Below are 15665 nucleotides of genomic sequence, written 5' to 3'. Positions count from 1 at the left end.
GTGAATCACATCAAAAGTGTGAATCCTGACCCCACCCCTGATTCAGATTGGGCTTGAACACATGATCTCCCTCTTCTTAGTTTCTTCTTAGTTGGCTTCACCTATGAACGGGGATTAACGGGAAGAATGGGAGAAGCGGGTGTTAAGGGAACAAAGGAGAGCATAAAGCTGTAGTTAGTATGATTTAAATGCAGTTTTTAAAGTCCGTGTGTGTGTGTGTTTGTATCTACTGTTTCAAAAAGAGATAGAAAATTTATTAAAATGTTTCTAGTACTACTCTCTGGACACTGGGCTCACGACTGATTTTTACTTCCTCTTGTAATATTACATTTGTAGTTTTCCAGTGTTTCTACCACGAGTATGTGTCTCTTACAATCAGAAATGAACAATTAAAGGCATAAAGAGCCTCCATATGGCTCAGGGTGGTCCGAGGATCACCTGTGGACGCCCCCGCCGCCGGTGACAGCAAACGTTCCCTTCGCTGACTGTGCTCACGTGCCCCTCTCCTGGGCACCATCGGGGTGGCGCTGTGGTTCCCACGGGCAGGCCCTCTGGCTGGGAGCAGAGGGGCCCACTGCCTCCCAGGGCTTCCCGTGAAGATGTGGCCTCATCTTGGCTGAAGACACAAAAGGAACTGCAGATTCCTCGTCAATCTAAAAGAAGGAAAGCAACTAGAAGCAAAGACCTGGCTTCTAATTCCACTGCTTCCCTTTCTCCCACCTGACATTAGGCAGGGCACCTGGCCTCTCTGGCCTCAGTTTCCCAGTCTCTAAAAGGGGGATTACACCATGCTTGCCTCACAAGGGTTTTGTGAGGATCCAATGAAACAGCAGCTTTGCCTGCGTCTTGCCTCCCCTCCTCTTAAATCTCCTGTAAGAGGTGAGACATCAGGTGTTTGGTGAACTTAACACAGGGCTTTGGTGGAACGTAAATTAGTAAATTTCAAAGCCTCCTCTCATCCTGCTGTTAACAGCCTGAAAGGTCACAGGCAGGTTGATTTGGGAACCTCCCACCCAGTGCTGCTACTCTCGGGCAGTTGGGACCACCTTAGATGCCTTCTGTGCTCCAGCCCATGCCGCCTTCCTGCCTTCCCCTCCGCCGTTCCGCGTCCCAGACCTTACATGACGGCAAGACTGCATCCCATCTCTGGGTCTTTACTGTCCCTCACACCCCATCCTCTGCATCTCAAAAATATTTTAAGGGTCAGTTTACAGGCCACCTCTTCCAGGAAGCCGTCTGTGCTTCAACCAACGGATCTGAGTTCCTGTGCTGTCTCTGAGCCTCTCTTATGTATCAGTTTCAGTGAGTTACTTATACGCGTTTCACCCACTGCATTAAGAGTTTCTTGAGGGTAGGGTGCACATCTTACCGTCCCCCACGCCCCAGGGGCCAGCACAGTAGGTCTCAACAAAGCTTTACCGCAAGAATGGCTGCAGCTCACAGTGTCTAAAGAGAGTATGTGTCTTTTCCCATCAGATACAAGCAACGAAAGGGACAGAGTGACATTTGTCCCTAGTAGTGCTTGTCCCACATATCGCTTGTTAGCTTAGTGAGTAGGGATGATTTTTTTTTGGCCAGGACACCAGCTTTGAGACAGATGTCCCCATCACTTGCTGGGCCAGCCCTTTGTTTCTACACACATCAAGGAAGCAAGTCAGCCTCATGACAGGTTGTCAGCAGCGGGGACGAGAAAAAGAAGCCCTGACATGTTTATAGCCTATCACGTGTGCAGGATGCCATTAGACTACAAAGCACTAGGGCTCGGGTATCATATTTGGGCCTCGTGAAAACTTTTGTGAGCTGGGCAGGGCCAGGCAGGATGCTTCCCCATGTTTGTAAATGAAGAGGCTGAGGCATGATGGGATACCAGGTCTGGACTAGGGGTGGGTATGGGTTTTCTGATATACTGATCCCACTGGGCCGTGCTGCTCCGTCGCCTCTTCTGCGAGCACCATCCTCACAAACGCTGGGCTAGAGGACAGGCAGGGCTGCTGACCCATTTCGCAGATGACCCTGAGGGCGCGAGGCGTGAAGCCCACCACAGCCTCGGCAGATAGAGGAAGAGTAAGCTGCAGGGAAGTCTGGTGGGGAGAGGAGCGGGGGCCTGCCCTGCATCTCTGAGCGGCAACGTGCAGCCTCAGGGCTCTGGAAAGACGGGCGAGGGTCCCTATAGGAACTGGTTGTGTAGGGACCTCCAAGGTGAGAAGGCAAGCATGGGCCGCAGCCAGGCCAGGCCAGGTGGGCAGTGGTGCCCAGGCCTTTCTCTCTCTAGCCTCTCCTGTGTAGCATCTCCTTTGAGGTCACAGAACTCAGCGAGGGAGGCAGGCTGGGGCGGTTCCCCCATTACAGACAGAAGACTGAGGCAGAGAGGCATGTTCCTGCCACCACACCAGCCGTGGATGCCACCTGCAAACCCGGCAGCACCACCCAGAGCTCACAAGTCACCACCAACTCCCACAACCATACCCTTTATGAAAAGTGCAAAAGAGATTTTAAAAAAATTCTTTCTTTGGTTTTATACATATAAAAGGACAGTATCTTCAGGTGGCTCAGCGGTCCTGATCCATCAACTAGAGATGTGGTTGCCTTCATTCATCGGGTGACACGGGATCCTGGAAATGACCAAGAGTGGGGCCCCCAGGCAGGCAGCGTGGACAGCCTGTGCCCTTCTCCTTCTCCACGCTCCTTCTGGCTGCCTCTGGGAGCTAGGGACCTGGTTTCACCTGGAGGAGGCGGAGGGGCGCTCAGCTGGGGGACGTGCAGGACGCATGGCCTCTGCGTGGCTCTGCGTGGAGGGCAAGCGGACTGCCGGGCCCGGGGTGGCAGGTGCCGTGCGGGTCGGCCCAGCCCACCTGGCGGTACTGAAGGTGAGTCAGGAAACTGGAGGGCATCGGGCTCCTGAATGTTTCCAGACCCCCTGCGGCACTGGGCCTCATGTGGCCCAGGAGGCCTAGAGTCAAGAGACCCTGGGTTGGAAGGAACCATGAAGGTCTTCAAAACCACCCCTCCCCCCATTTGATGCCCTCCCCGCAGCGTAGCCCCCTGGTTTTGCTTGTTCACCTCCAGTGCTGGGGAACTCGGTCCAGGCTGGGACAGACTGAATTCACACTGGCACCCCGTCACTTCCACCCCCCTGGTCCTGGTTCTGATCCCAAGCAGGACGAGAGCAAGGCTCACTCTCCATGGCGGTCTGCAGAGGTCTTCCCATCCTTGGAGCTCCTTCGCTGAGGTCCCACATCTCCAGCTCCCCATCCACGCCCCAGCCTGGTGCCCACACCTTCCCCATCTCGGCCGGCGTCCATGTCAACACTCAGGCCCGGGTGGCTCTCAGGGCCCCAGTGCTGCACGGTCAGTGCAGGGGGATCAGTCCTGCAGTACCTCCTTTGGGACCCTCTGCGTCTGTGGGCCCAGTCCAAGGTCCCGCCACGCTAAGCTGGTAGCTGGCCACGGCCAGTCTGTCAGCTCGGCTCACATCATGCCAGCCCCGGCCCATCACTGTGCCTTGGGATCTTGGGCACCAAGGGCAGGACCTCAGTCATCTTGCTGAACCCCCGTCTGAGGGGTGCTCCCTCGGGACCCGGGTGCGGCCTGCTCGGCCCCTCCTGCCCTAAGCGTTTGTCTCCACGATGCACTTGAGGAACATGGTGTCGTCCTTCACGTAGGCATGCTTGGGTGACTGCAGCTTGTTGAGGGGGAAGAAGAGCGGGCAGCCGCTGGCCACGTTGGTTTCGCTCTGGGGCCGCTGGAAGGATGCCGAGTTCAGGTCGGGCCGGAAGGCGTCGATGGCGTGCTCACGGTTGTTCTGGTCGAGCAGCATGAAGGTGACCTGCGGGGCAGGGGCCGGTGGGAGGTCAGGGGCAGAGTCTGTGCCTGTCACCCGTGCAGCCCCTCTAACCCCGAGCTCACAATGATCGGGAGTCAAAGAAACACGTAAGGACCGCACACGGCGTACAGGAAGAGCCCGGAAGCAGAAGCACCTGGTATCGTGAGCAGCCTTCAGGGGTGTCCTATGATTAGAGCTCAAGTGTTCTAACAGGAAGGGGGAACTCAGACGCCACTGCCAGTTCTGGCTGGCTGTTCGGGGCTAAAGGTGGAACTAAGCCCGGACAGGGAGGCTGGACTCCATAACCCAAGGTGTCCCTTCAGGCACTGAGAGGTCTGTCTGATCCTTCAAACACAGCTGGGCCCTCCCAGGCAAAAGCAGACAGGCCTTCCACTGAGCGGGTGGCAATCAACACCCTGAAACACAAACCCAGCTTCTGGTCTGTACAGCGGCCCTGTGTGCCTCCGAGAAGCCAATGATCTCAAAGTGACACACAGCCTCCTCCCTGGCACACGTCACTGAAATGCCCGTTGCCCACTGCAGCAGTTCTCAGACATGGCTGCACTTTAGAATTCCCTGGGAAGGTTTGAAAATTCCCAATGCTCAGGCCTCACCATCTACGGTAGTGAGACCCAGTCATTAGTATTTTGAAAATCCCCCCAGCACATATGGGAACCACTGACCTACTACTGACTCATACCCAGACCACTGCGGCGCTACCCCTCCCACCCCACCTGCCCGCCCTTATCTTCCTGCACCCCAGCTGAGGCGTGGAGTCCACACCCTCCCCTAACCTCCCCCACTCCCCTGCTGCTGCTGTTCACCTGCGGGGAATCCCTGACGCACTCCCACCTCCGGCGGCCCTTTTAAGCATTTTTTTTTTTTTTTTTTTTTTTTGCGGTACGCGGGCCTCTCACTGTTGTGGCCTCTCCCGCCGCGGAGCACAGGCTCCGGACGCGCAGGCTCAGCAGCCACGGCTCACGGGCCCAGCCGCTCCGCGGCATGTGGGATCTTCCCGGACCGGGGCACGAACCCGTGTCCCCCGCATCGGCAGGCGGACTCGCAACCACTGCGCCACCAGGGAAGCCCCCTTTTAAGCATTTTTAACAAACTTTATTTTTCAGAGCAATTTTAGGTGCATAGCAAAACTGAATGGAAAACCCAGAGATTTCAGAGTACATATCCCCACATGACCTCCTACACTGTGAACATCCCCACCAAAGCGGTACATTTGCTACAGTTGATGAACCTATGTTGACGCATCATATTCACCCAAAGTTCCTAGTTTAAGGTTCATTCTTAGCATTGTACATGCTATGGGTTTGGACAAATGTATAAGGACGTGAATCTTATCATTATAATATCATTCAGAGTATTTACACTGCCCTAAAAATCCTCTGCATTCCACCTATTCCTCTCTCCTCCCCTCCGTGAAATCCTGGCAACCACTGATCTTTTTACTATCTCCACAGTTTTGCCTTTTCCAGAATATCATATAATTGGAATCATACAGTATCTAGCTTTTTCAGATGGGTTTCTTTCACTCAGTAATATGCATTTAAGCTTCCTCCATATCTTTTCACGGCTTGGTAGCTTATTTCTTTACAGCACTGAATAATATTCCCTTGTCTAGATCTACCAGAGCTTATTTATCCAGTCACCTACTGAAGGACAACTTGGCTCCTTCCAAGTTTTGGCGATTATGAATAAAGTTGCTGTAAATATCTGTCTGCAGGGGTTTTGCGTAGACGTTAAGTTTTCAACACATTTGGCTAAATACCAGGGAGTGTGATTTCTGGGTCACATGATAAGAGTATGTTTAATTTTCTAAGAAACCGCCAAACTATCTTCCAAAGTGGCTGCACCATTTTATAGTCCCACCAGCAGCGAGTGAGAGTTCCTGTTGCCCCACATCCTTGCCAACACTGGGTGTTGTCAGCGTTTGGGGTTTTGGCCGTTCTAAAAGGTGTGCAGTGCCATCTGCCTCCTCCTCCCCTTTTTCTGAGAATGCCGTCAGTTCAGGCGAGCCCCACAGAACCTCCTCCAAGAAGTTTTCCTTATTCACCCACCACGTGAACTTCATCTCTACACGTCTTGCAGGGTTGCTGGTCCAAGCGTTTTAGCTCCTAGACTCAGAATGCAGCAAAGAGCCTTGGCTACTAGATGTGAACTCAGGCTCTTGTTTTATGAGGGGAAACTGACAGCACGGAGGGCGAAGGATCTGCCGAGGTCACACAGGCAAGTTCACGGCTAAATCAGGACCAGGACCCAGATTTCCTCCACCCCACCCCCCACTGTCCCCCAGGCCCATACCTTGTTCCGGAAAGGCCACGGCAGCAGAGCATCATACTCCCCTCTCATGATCACGATGAAGAGGGACAGGTGGGTCCTCTTCCCCGTCCCGTCCCCATTCAGGTAGAGCCGCAGGCACAACTTGTATCCGTACTTGGCAGTGTAGAAAGCTGAAATGAGGAAGACAGAGTCAGCGTCGAGGCAGCTGGAGAGAGCTGGACTTTGCAGATGAGGAAACTGGGACTGGCAGTTAGGCATGCCCAAGCCATGGCTCAAACCTACAAAATCGGGGCTTCCCTGGTGGCCCGGTGGTTAGGAATCCGCCTGCCAACGCAGGGGACACGGGTTCGAGCCCTGGTCCGGGAAGACCCCACATGCTGCAGAGCAACTAAGTCCGTGCGCCACAACTACCGAGCCTGAGCTCTAGAGCCCGCGAGCCACAACTACTGAGCCCACGCACCACAACAACTGAAGCCTGCGTGCCTAGAGCCTGTGCTCTGCAACGAGAGAAGCCACCGCAATGAGAAGCCTGTGCACCGCAACAAAGACCCAATGCAGCCAAAAAAAAAGAAATCTGGGGATGGAGCTCAGCGTTCTTCTCCGTTATAGACCATCAAATCTTGGCGATCATCTGGCCTGGTGGCTGTCAAAGGCCATCAGAATCACAGATTGCCCCTGGAGCTTCTGACTCAGTCGTGCAGGACTGAGAATTGGCATTTTTAACAGGGGGTAGAGATGCTGCTGGCCCTGGGATCACACTTCTGATTTAACCAACCTGTATTTTGTAGCCGGGAACCCAGGCCCAGCAAGGGGAAGCGGCTGGCCACAGTGTCCCAGTGTCCTGGGGGCAGGGACAGAATGAGGGGCCAGGCCTCCTACCTCCCAACACGGACTTCTTTCTGCTGCCCTAGGCCAAGCGGCTGGGGTCTCCTGGAGGCTGGGAGGGGGCGCGGCGGCCCACGGCTCTGCCCGCCGCCGCCGGCAAGGCCCCCGGGATGAATCGTGCCCTGGTGATCAGGCACAGGGGCCCGTGGGCTCTCGCCCTGCGCAGCTGAAAGAGTCATCGGAGTGTGGCTTCCAGTAGCCGTCACCACGAGGGCCCTTCTGGGAGGGGCCGAGCGGGGACAGGGCGTGGAGGGCGTGCAGGAAGGAGTGGAGGAGGCACCGGCTGACAGTCTGACTCATCTGTGCCCCTTGTGTTTTGGCAGAACAGGAAGCCAGAGACACTGCTTGCTTTTCCCCTCTCTGGAAAGAAGCCAGGACAAAAAAGCTTACGGGTAGGAGGCGAGGCCACCCCCTGAAGGGGCTGTCCCTGTTCCTGAGGAAAGGGGCCTGGCTTTGGGGCCCAGCCTGCTCTAGGGTGTGGGGCAAACTCCCACGCCCCTCTTAATCCCAGCACTGTTGACCTTGGGAGTGTCAGAGGAGCAGGTGGCCAGGAAAGGCATGAGGCTGGAGCAGATGTGAGTGGTGGTTAAAACTGCCACGGGCAGAAACCCCCCTTAACGGCCCCCCCCCCCACCCTCGTGAGTGAGGCCAGGGGAAAAGCACACAGGTCTGAGCACAAATATATACATTGTTACATAAACAGCTATCAGTTAATGAAGAGAAACAACAACCGGTAACTGCCTACTTTATGCAAGACGTTGTGCCGGGCCCAGGGGCCCCAGAAATGACTAAGAACTGCCCCAGTTTACACAATACTCAATCCTGCGCTCCCCACAGTGGTACACAGAGAGTTCCCCGCTTGTCTTATTTCAGACCACCGCGTCTCTGAGGGCGGGGCCCCATGGTATTTACCTGTGAAAGTCACCCTGGGCTTCCCTCGCATCTACACAAACTTTGGTTCACAGCGCACTCTCTTTCACAGCTGATACCCACACAACGCAGATCATTTTATTCCTAGTTGCAGACTGTGACGGATGTCCAGGGAGGTGTGCCCGGTGCAAACAGCCCCCGCTCCACGCGGCTGAGCAGGGAGGGGCCTACTGCCTCCGCGGGCCTGGTAGGGCCGGGGGCCCGAATGGACACTGGCCTCACTGGACGCAGCCCGCCTGTCAGAGCGGAACACCCCCCCACGCCCCTGCCCGCCTGCCCCAGCTGCTGTCTGTGCCCCCGGGGAGGCCTTACCTGGGGAGAAGAGGCTGACAGTCCTGCCGCAGGCTGATTCATGGCACCGCCTCGTGACACTGGTGACCTTCCATAGGAAGGTGCCGTCGTAGGAGGCCTCTCCCATGAGGCGGAAGCTCTGCTCCAGCTTGCCCAGGGCCTGGTCTTTCTGGGCCAAGGTCTGCTGCAGCTCCACCACCTGGGGCGGGGAAGCCCATTCAGCCAGGGGCACCAGAACCCAGCCTGGCGGTGCGATGGGGACAGCGGGGTGTAGAGACAGAGCTGCCCCCGAATTTGCTCTCCTTGCCTCCCTCAGCCACGTGCATCTGCCTTGGTACACGCCGTCCCTCCTGCCCGGGATTCCTTTCCCTTCCTTTTCCACTGGCCAACTCCTGTTCGTCCGTCAGGAATCCGGCTCACAGAGTTCTTCCCCTGCGAAACCCTTAACCACTGCCCTAGCTCAGCTGGCTTCTCGCTTTCATCTTCGATCTTATAGAGGCTTTACAACCATCTGAGATATAGTTTTCTGCCTTTCCAACGGGATAAATGGTCTCCCCTATCAACGGCTGGGCCCATGCTCATTTTATGTGCGTCCATGCCTTGCACAGTGCCTGGCACGTAAGAGTAGAGCCAGGAAGTTCGTTAATGAACTGAAGACACAGTCACTGCCCTCAGGGAGGACGCCACCTTCCAACTGGGGCAAGAGTTACATAAATAAATCCTTTACTTTGCCACTCAGACCCAGTGCCTGGCTCTTCTGGTAGGTTCCTCCATGGACATTTGAAAGAATACAAATTGATTCTTGGGTGTACTCAGGTAGGGAAGTCAGGAATGGAAGTGAGTGTCCTTAAAGAAAATTGAATCCCTAATTTTATGGATGGGAAAGGTGCAGTCCTGTGACTTGCTCAGATCTACACAGCAAGTTAATGGCGGACTTGGAACTAAAATCCAAGCCTAACTCAACATGAGACGGCGAGGTAATGCTGCTGCCCCCGCAAAAAGCAACATTAACACTGTGACTGGTTATATTAAGAAAAGTATAAGCTCTGGAACAAAGGAGGGGACAGTCTGGTGCAACCAAGAACTGTGAGATAAGTGGATTATCTGGTGGTTTGGGACCACCACTCCGAGTGTGTGGAATCCTTTGGAGGCTGAGCCAGAACATATGAGGACAGCATCAAACAGTGTGCTCTGATGAAGTGGCGAAGGCACTGGGGGTGTTTAGCCTAAAGAAGGAAACACTCAGGATATTATTACTGACCGCTCATCTCTGAAGGACTTCCATGGGGGCTAGAAGTCAGATGTTTGGGGGGCCCTGAGGGGCAGGGAAGACACAGGAGGCTGATTTTCGTTAAGTATGAGGGAGAACTTTCTGGCAGTGCAAAATGTCCAGCTGTGGAATGAGACGCTTGGGGTGGGAACAGTCTATTGCAGAAGTTCAAGCAAAGGAGAGGAAGCACTGGATGGGGGAGTTTGACCTTGACATAACTTCTGACTCAGTCCTCTTCCTAGAATGTTTGGGGATGCAGGAGAGATTTTTGAAGGAGTGACTGGTCTGAGCAGGGAGAATGCTTAGGAGGAAGGCTGGTCCTCTGCTCTGGAGACAAGATGGGGCGGTGGGGGGGGGGGCCCTGAGCTGCCTTGAGGGTACACGCGCCTCCCATGCTCACCCTCCGTTCCAAGCTCAGGATGTGCTCACGGTCCAGCCGGCTCTGGTGGATGGAGGCGGCCAGGGCCAGGTGCGAGGCCTCCACCTCCTTGTTGAGGACGGCAACGATGTTCTCAAACACGCACAGCTTCCCCTCCAGCTCAGTCAGGAGCTTCTCCTTCATGAAGTGCTGCAGGGCCAGCTCCTCCTGGCTCTCGGAGCAGGGGGCCCGGTAGCAGTCCACCTCTAGGTCCCCAGCTGCCTCCACAGCCCCCTGCAGCTGCAGGTCTGACAGATTCCGCTCCAGGGCCATGGGCCCAGACCCCAGGCCAGAGCCCAGCTGGGCCTTCCACTGTTTCATGAACCCTAACAGCAGGTTCAGGTGGGTGGCCTGGGAGGTGACCTCATGCTCCTGCATGAACTTTGGGCCCCCCTGCCAAGAGAGTGGGGCTGATCAGTGAAAACAGAGGGGGAGGGAGGACCAGGGAGCGGTGGAGAGTCCTGCCACCAAAGGCTGCCAAGGGAAGTCATATCCATTCACCCGGCCAAGGGAAGTGTGCAGCAAGAGGGATTCGGAGAAGGACCCTGGCATCAGACATACCCATGGTGAGCTGTGTCCAACCCAGCCTCCAGAGCAACAATTCTGCCATGCCCTTGAGCGCAGTGATGATTCAGGACCACGGAGAGAGGCAAAGGGGTTTTTGGGGGTGCGGGCGGTGGTCATGTTTGTGATGCTACAATGCCCAGGTGAGACATTAAGAACTCCCCTGAGTACGAAGATAATTTACTAGTGATTTGGTTGCTTGGGAAAGTCATGTAAGGTACATCCAGAGGCATAGCTTGATGTTGTGGGAAAATCCCAGAGGGGCTGAGCTGGAAGGTGTGAGGCCGTAGTGTACAGATCTCCCCTCTCACACTCAGATGCTTACCTTGAAGGAGCAGCCAACACCTGCAAAGGGACACCCAACTCCAGCCTCAGCCACCTCGGGGTGATCCTGGAAATAAGAACCATGTCACTGGATGTTATGGGGCTCCCAGAGGCACTGGGGCTCTCTGCAAAGCACCAGCATCCACCAGGCATGAGCTGGGCTGGGCCATAAAATTTTGCACATGCTGTCCCTTCTGCTTCAGTCGTCCTGTAACCTTCCTTCAGAACAAGAGCAGGGCCCCTGCTGTGATCCTGGGAAGCGCTGCCACCGCTCCTGATGGGACATGTTCCACTCAGTCCTGTAATCATCATTTACTCTTTGGTTGCCCCCACTGGTCTGGGGGGCTCTGTGAGGGCCCCTAACAAGCAACTCGACAATACTGTTAACCTATGTATAAGTCTGAGGAGTTTGCAAAATGCTTTCATAGTCATAATTCTTCCTAGGGCCCCTAACAACACTTGAGGATAACAGGGTAGGTTTTTTGTTCCCATTTGATTGATGAAGAAACTGAAGCTCACAGAGGGGCAGGGATTTACTCAAGGAGGAACAGCTAGGAAGCAGCACAGCTCCAGGGCTCTTCCTACCCCATATCTCCATCTCTTAGCAAGTGTAAGCCCAGGAGAGACTGGGAGAACATTTTTTCCAAAACATAGACCTGGAAAGGGCTTATATCCAGAATATATAAAGAACTCTTACAATTCAATAAGACAAACAACCTAATACAAACTGGGTAAAATAATGAACAGATACTTCACAAAATGAGATATACAAATGACAAGCCTATATAAAGATGTTCAACATCACCAGTCATCAGAGAAATGCAAATTGTAATGAAATGCCACTGTCCACTCACTAAATGGCTAAAATTTACGAAGAACGATAATATCGAGCTTTGGTGAGGATGTGGAGGAACTGAAACACTCATAGGTTGCTAGTGGGAATGCAAAATGGTACAACCGCTTTGGGAAAATCTATGGAAGTATCTCATAAAGTTAAATCATACTTACAAAGTAACTTACTTACAGACCGTGCTTATCAAGTTATCAGACAACCCACACATTCCACTCTTAGGAATTTACTCAAGAGAAAGTGAAAATGTGCCTGGTGTATGTAAATGTTCATGGCAGCTTTACCCATAATAGGCCCACACTGGCAGCAATCCAAGTCTCCATCAACTGGTGGATGAACGAACAAAGTGTGGTATATCCACACTCCAGGACACTACTCAGCAGTCAGATGGACTAAATTACTAATATGTGCAATAACACGGAGGGACCTCAAAACATGCTAAATGAAAAGAGTCAAACACCAAAGATCACATACTAGGATTCTATTCCTACAAGATTCTAGAAAAGGCAAAGCTACAGTGACAGAAAATAGACCATTGGCTTCCTGGGCTGCAGCTGGGGGAGACTGACTAAACAAAGACACAGGAAGCTTTTTCTGGTGCAGAAACATTCACCCTCCTGACTGCAGGTCACACGATTGTATACATTTCCCGGCATTCATCAATCTGTACACTTAAAATGAGTGAATTTTATTACATATAAATAATATCTTGATTTTCCAAGAGCTTTGTTGATGTTTTTAAGAATAACCTCATGGGGTGATGTGAAGGGAGATTTGGATGAAAAGAGGGGAGGACAGAGGTCTTTTGGGCTGAGCAAATACAAAGCCACACTAGTTATTATTCTCTAAAAGTAAAAGAAGTGAGAGCTGGGGGCTTAATGCGTACAGTTGGTTTGGGACACAGAGCACAGGCCAGCAAAAGGCCGTCCCCCACTTTGCCCCACTGCCCCGGGCTGCAAGCACAAGTTGCTCCCAACAAAGAATAGAAAACAGATGTTTCACTGGGGAGGGGTGGGTAGCCTTGTCAGGGAGACTGCACTGGCTTTGGAAAGTGCCCTGTGATGCAGCCTCTCCCAGCACGGAGCTTCCCCACACGAGGGAAGGATGGAGGGACCGAGGCCAGTGAGGAACCTGGCGAATGCCCGAGGGGTCATCTCTCAGGCCCTGAAACTCCCTATGAGCCCATGAAGCCTCTGCAGTTCTAAGGGTATATGCTTGAAGTGGGAGTCAGAGCGGAGGTAAAAAGGTAAAAGTGATAAAACGAACGGTGGGAGTCCAGAATCGCCCACAGGTGGAGGGGCACATGTTCCTCTGACAGCCGAGCCCTGTGGTGCTGTGTCTGCGATGAAAGCCCATGCAGGCTGGCAAGTGCCACACGGGTGGAGCGGGCATCCTTATTACCATGTACAATGGGAGTGGGCTGGGACCAGCCTCTCATGTCTGGCAGAGGAGGGGCAGGGGGTAACTTGAGAGGCCGCTGGTGGCCAGCCAGGCTGCCCAGAGTTCCCCCATCAGTCACTCAGTCTCTCATTCCTTGGGGTGCTTTCCAGGGCTAAGGGGGTGGGCGGCTCTGGAGCCAGCCTGTCGGGGGGGCAAAGTGCATCTCTGTCACTTCACACACTAGCTGTGTGGCCCCGGGAGAGTTATTAACTTCTCCATGTCTCAGTTTCCCAGTCTGCAAAATGAGGATAATAACAGAACTCCCCCTTACAGAGTTATGGTGAGGATCAAATGCCATAATACGTGTAAATTCTGACATGAGTGACCTATTGTGCTACAACAAAATACCACGAACTTATTGGCTTAAAACAACCCCCACTGAGCCTTCCCCGGCGGCACGGTGGTTAAGACTCCGCACTCCCAATGCAGGGAGCCTGGGTTCGATCCCTGGCCAGGGAACTAGATCCCACATGCGTGCCGCAACTAAGGAGCCCACCCACGTGCTGCGAACTAAGGAGCCAGCGAGCCACAACTAAGGAACCCGTGAGCCGCAACTAAGACCTGGCGCCACCAAACAAACAAACAACAACAAACCAACCCACATTTTTGGGGTTGGCCAAAAAGTTCGTTCTGGTTTTTCATGGCATGGAAGAACCCGAACGAACTTTTTGGCCAGCCCAGTATTATCTTACAGACCCGAGATCGGAAGTCCTGAAAGGGAGCCGGATCGTGCCCCTTCCGGAGGTCCAAGGTGAGCACCTGTTTTCTTGTTTTCCCAGCTTCTGGAGGCCGCCCGCATTCCTTGGCTCAGGCTCCCTCCCTCCATGTTAAAAGCTAGCAGCAGAGCACCTTCCAGTCTCGCTCTGATTCTGATTCCCTTGTCTCCCTCTTTGGAGGACACTTGTGGTAACAACAGGCTCACCAAGTAAGCCAGGGTCACCTCCCCATCACAAGATCCTCAATTTAATCACATCTGCAAAGTCCCTTTTGCCATTGTTATGGGCTGAGTAGTGTCTCCCCACCCCAAATTCATCTGGGGAAGTCCTAGCCCCCATGAACACGACTGTATTTGGAGACAGAGTCTTTAAAGAGGTAATTAAGTCAAAATGAGGTCATTAGGGTGAGCCCTAATCCAATATGACTGGTGTCCTTATAAGAAGAGAAAATTAGGACACAGAGGGCAGATGCTGGGAAGATGCTGGGAGAAGAGGGCATCCACGAGCCAAGGAGAGACGCCTCAGAAGAAACCAACTCTGTCTAGAACCTCTTGCCTCCAGAACCGTGAGAAAACACATTTCTGTTGTTCACACCACCCAGTCTGTGGTACTTTGTTACTGCAGCCCGAGCAGACTAACAGAGCCGAGTGAGGTAACGTATTCACAGCTTCCGGAGATTAACGTGTGGACATGTTTGGGGGGCATCATCCTGTCTGATGCGGTGCTCAATAAATGTTACCCATGATTAGCAGTAGTAGTACTATTATTAGCAAAATTATTCCTATGGATTAAGCACTGCCCTCGGGACATCTTTTTCCTTTTGCTAATGGCTGTCACATACACGCATCTCATTTAATCCTCACATCTCAAACTCTTCATAACGAATTCTGTAAAACCCTATTTTCCCATTGGATTTCCTTGGGGGTGGGTAGAGGTAAGGAACATAAATACAAATGTATAAATGCATTTGTATTTATACAGGACCAAAGCATTTTTGTAGGTTACCTCATAGGATCCTTACAATAATCTTTTGAGGCAGGTAGCGGGGGGGGGGGGAGGGGGGATTAGTTTCACCTTAATACAGGGTGGGAAACCTGGGCGAACAGCTTGCACGTGTGAGAAGCCGACTGAATCCGGGTCGTCCGTCCCCCAGTTCCGAGCCCTTCCGGGCTTGCTGCTCTCTCCACACCTGTGTGGCCACGGCCCCATCGGATCTCCCAGGGCCACGAGGAGGGGGTCGGGGCTTTGAGGTCCTGCCTGTCTCGTGTAGGTGAGGAAGCGGAAGCTCAGAGATGGCCGGTGACTTGCAGGGTGCAAGTCTGGGGCAAGGCTGTGGCAGAGGCCAGGGGTCTGGAATCTACGTCCAGGGTCCTTCCTCCCCACCAGGAGTCCTCCCCTTGACGAAAGGGTAGCCTCATCTGAAGTCCAGGGCCCGAGGGGACTGGAGAGGGAAGGGGCTGGGGTCGCAGAGGAAGAACGGGGCATCTGTCCTGAGCCAAGTCTGTGCCTGTCTGGTGCCACAGGAGGCCCCTGTGTGAGTGGTCTCATTGCTTGCAAACTGCTAAAAATAAAATTTGCAGTGGAATTTCCTCTGAGGAGGAAACAGAGAAAACAAAATCCCAGCCCTGAGGGAACACTTGTCCTTCTGTCCACGTCCGAGAAGTCTGGGGGTGGGTGTGTGGCGTTCTCAGCTTCCCTGCTTACCCAGGCCCTTTGTGACAGGGTCAGCAGAGAGCTCCATCAAAGGGCCCCCACTTGGGGACCTGGGGGTCTCCGAGAATGTGAGTGTCAAGAGGGTGCCGGGAGCATGAGAGCTGCCTCCGTGAAGCTACTGCACAGAGCGGAGGGTCTGCAATGTGCCA

At 53.6% G+C, this 15665-nt stretch overlaps 1 protein-coding gene across 12 annotated transcripts in view; it reads right to left on the bottom strand.

Moving 5' to 3' along the window:
* Positions 1 to 2490: 2490 nt before the first annotated feature.
* The window catches only part of TRAF1 (TNF receptor associated factor 1), a 30016-nt gene continuing 16841 nt past the window's right edge, over positions 2491 to 15665 (bottom strand). For 9 of the 12 annotated variants that reach the window (XM_067040850.1, XM_067040854.1, XM_067040851.1 and 6 more), the window contains 5 exons: positions 10799 to 10864; positions 9892 to 10302; positions 8243 to 8420; positions 6137 to 6285; positions 2491 to 3826 (listed from right to left, as the gene is read on the bottom strand). In XM_067040850.1, coding sequence (XP_066896951.1) covers positions 3608 to 3826; positions 6137 to 6285; positions 8243 to 8420; positions 9892 to 10302; positions 10799 to 10864 — 1023 coding nt within the window. In that variant the 3' untranslated portion in view covers positions 2491 to 3607. Of the gene's footprint in view, positions 3827 to 4914; positions 5950 to 6136; positions 6286 to 8242; positions 8421 to 9891; positions 10865 to 15665 lie in introns of those variants that run through there. The other 3 variants (XM_067040857.1, XM_067040858.1, XM_067040860.1) reach the window with 2 other exon arrangements.

The sequence above is a fragment of the Kogia breviceps genome, chromosome 8 (genome assembly GCF_026419965.1).
Source record: "Kogia breviceps isolate mKogBre1 chromosome 8, mKogBre1 haplotype 1, whole genome shotgun sequence".
Classification (NCBI taxonomy): domain Eukaryota; kingdom Metazoa; phylum Chordata; class Mammalia; order Artiodactyla; family Physeteridae; genus Kogia; species Kogia breviceps.
The sequence above is the reverse complement of the archived record's forward strand: the minus strand, read 5'-3'. Positions and strand labels throughout refer to the sequence as shown.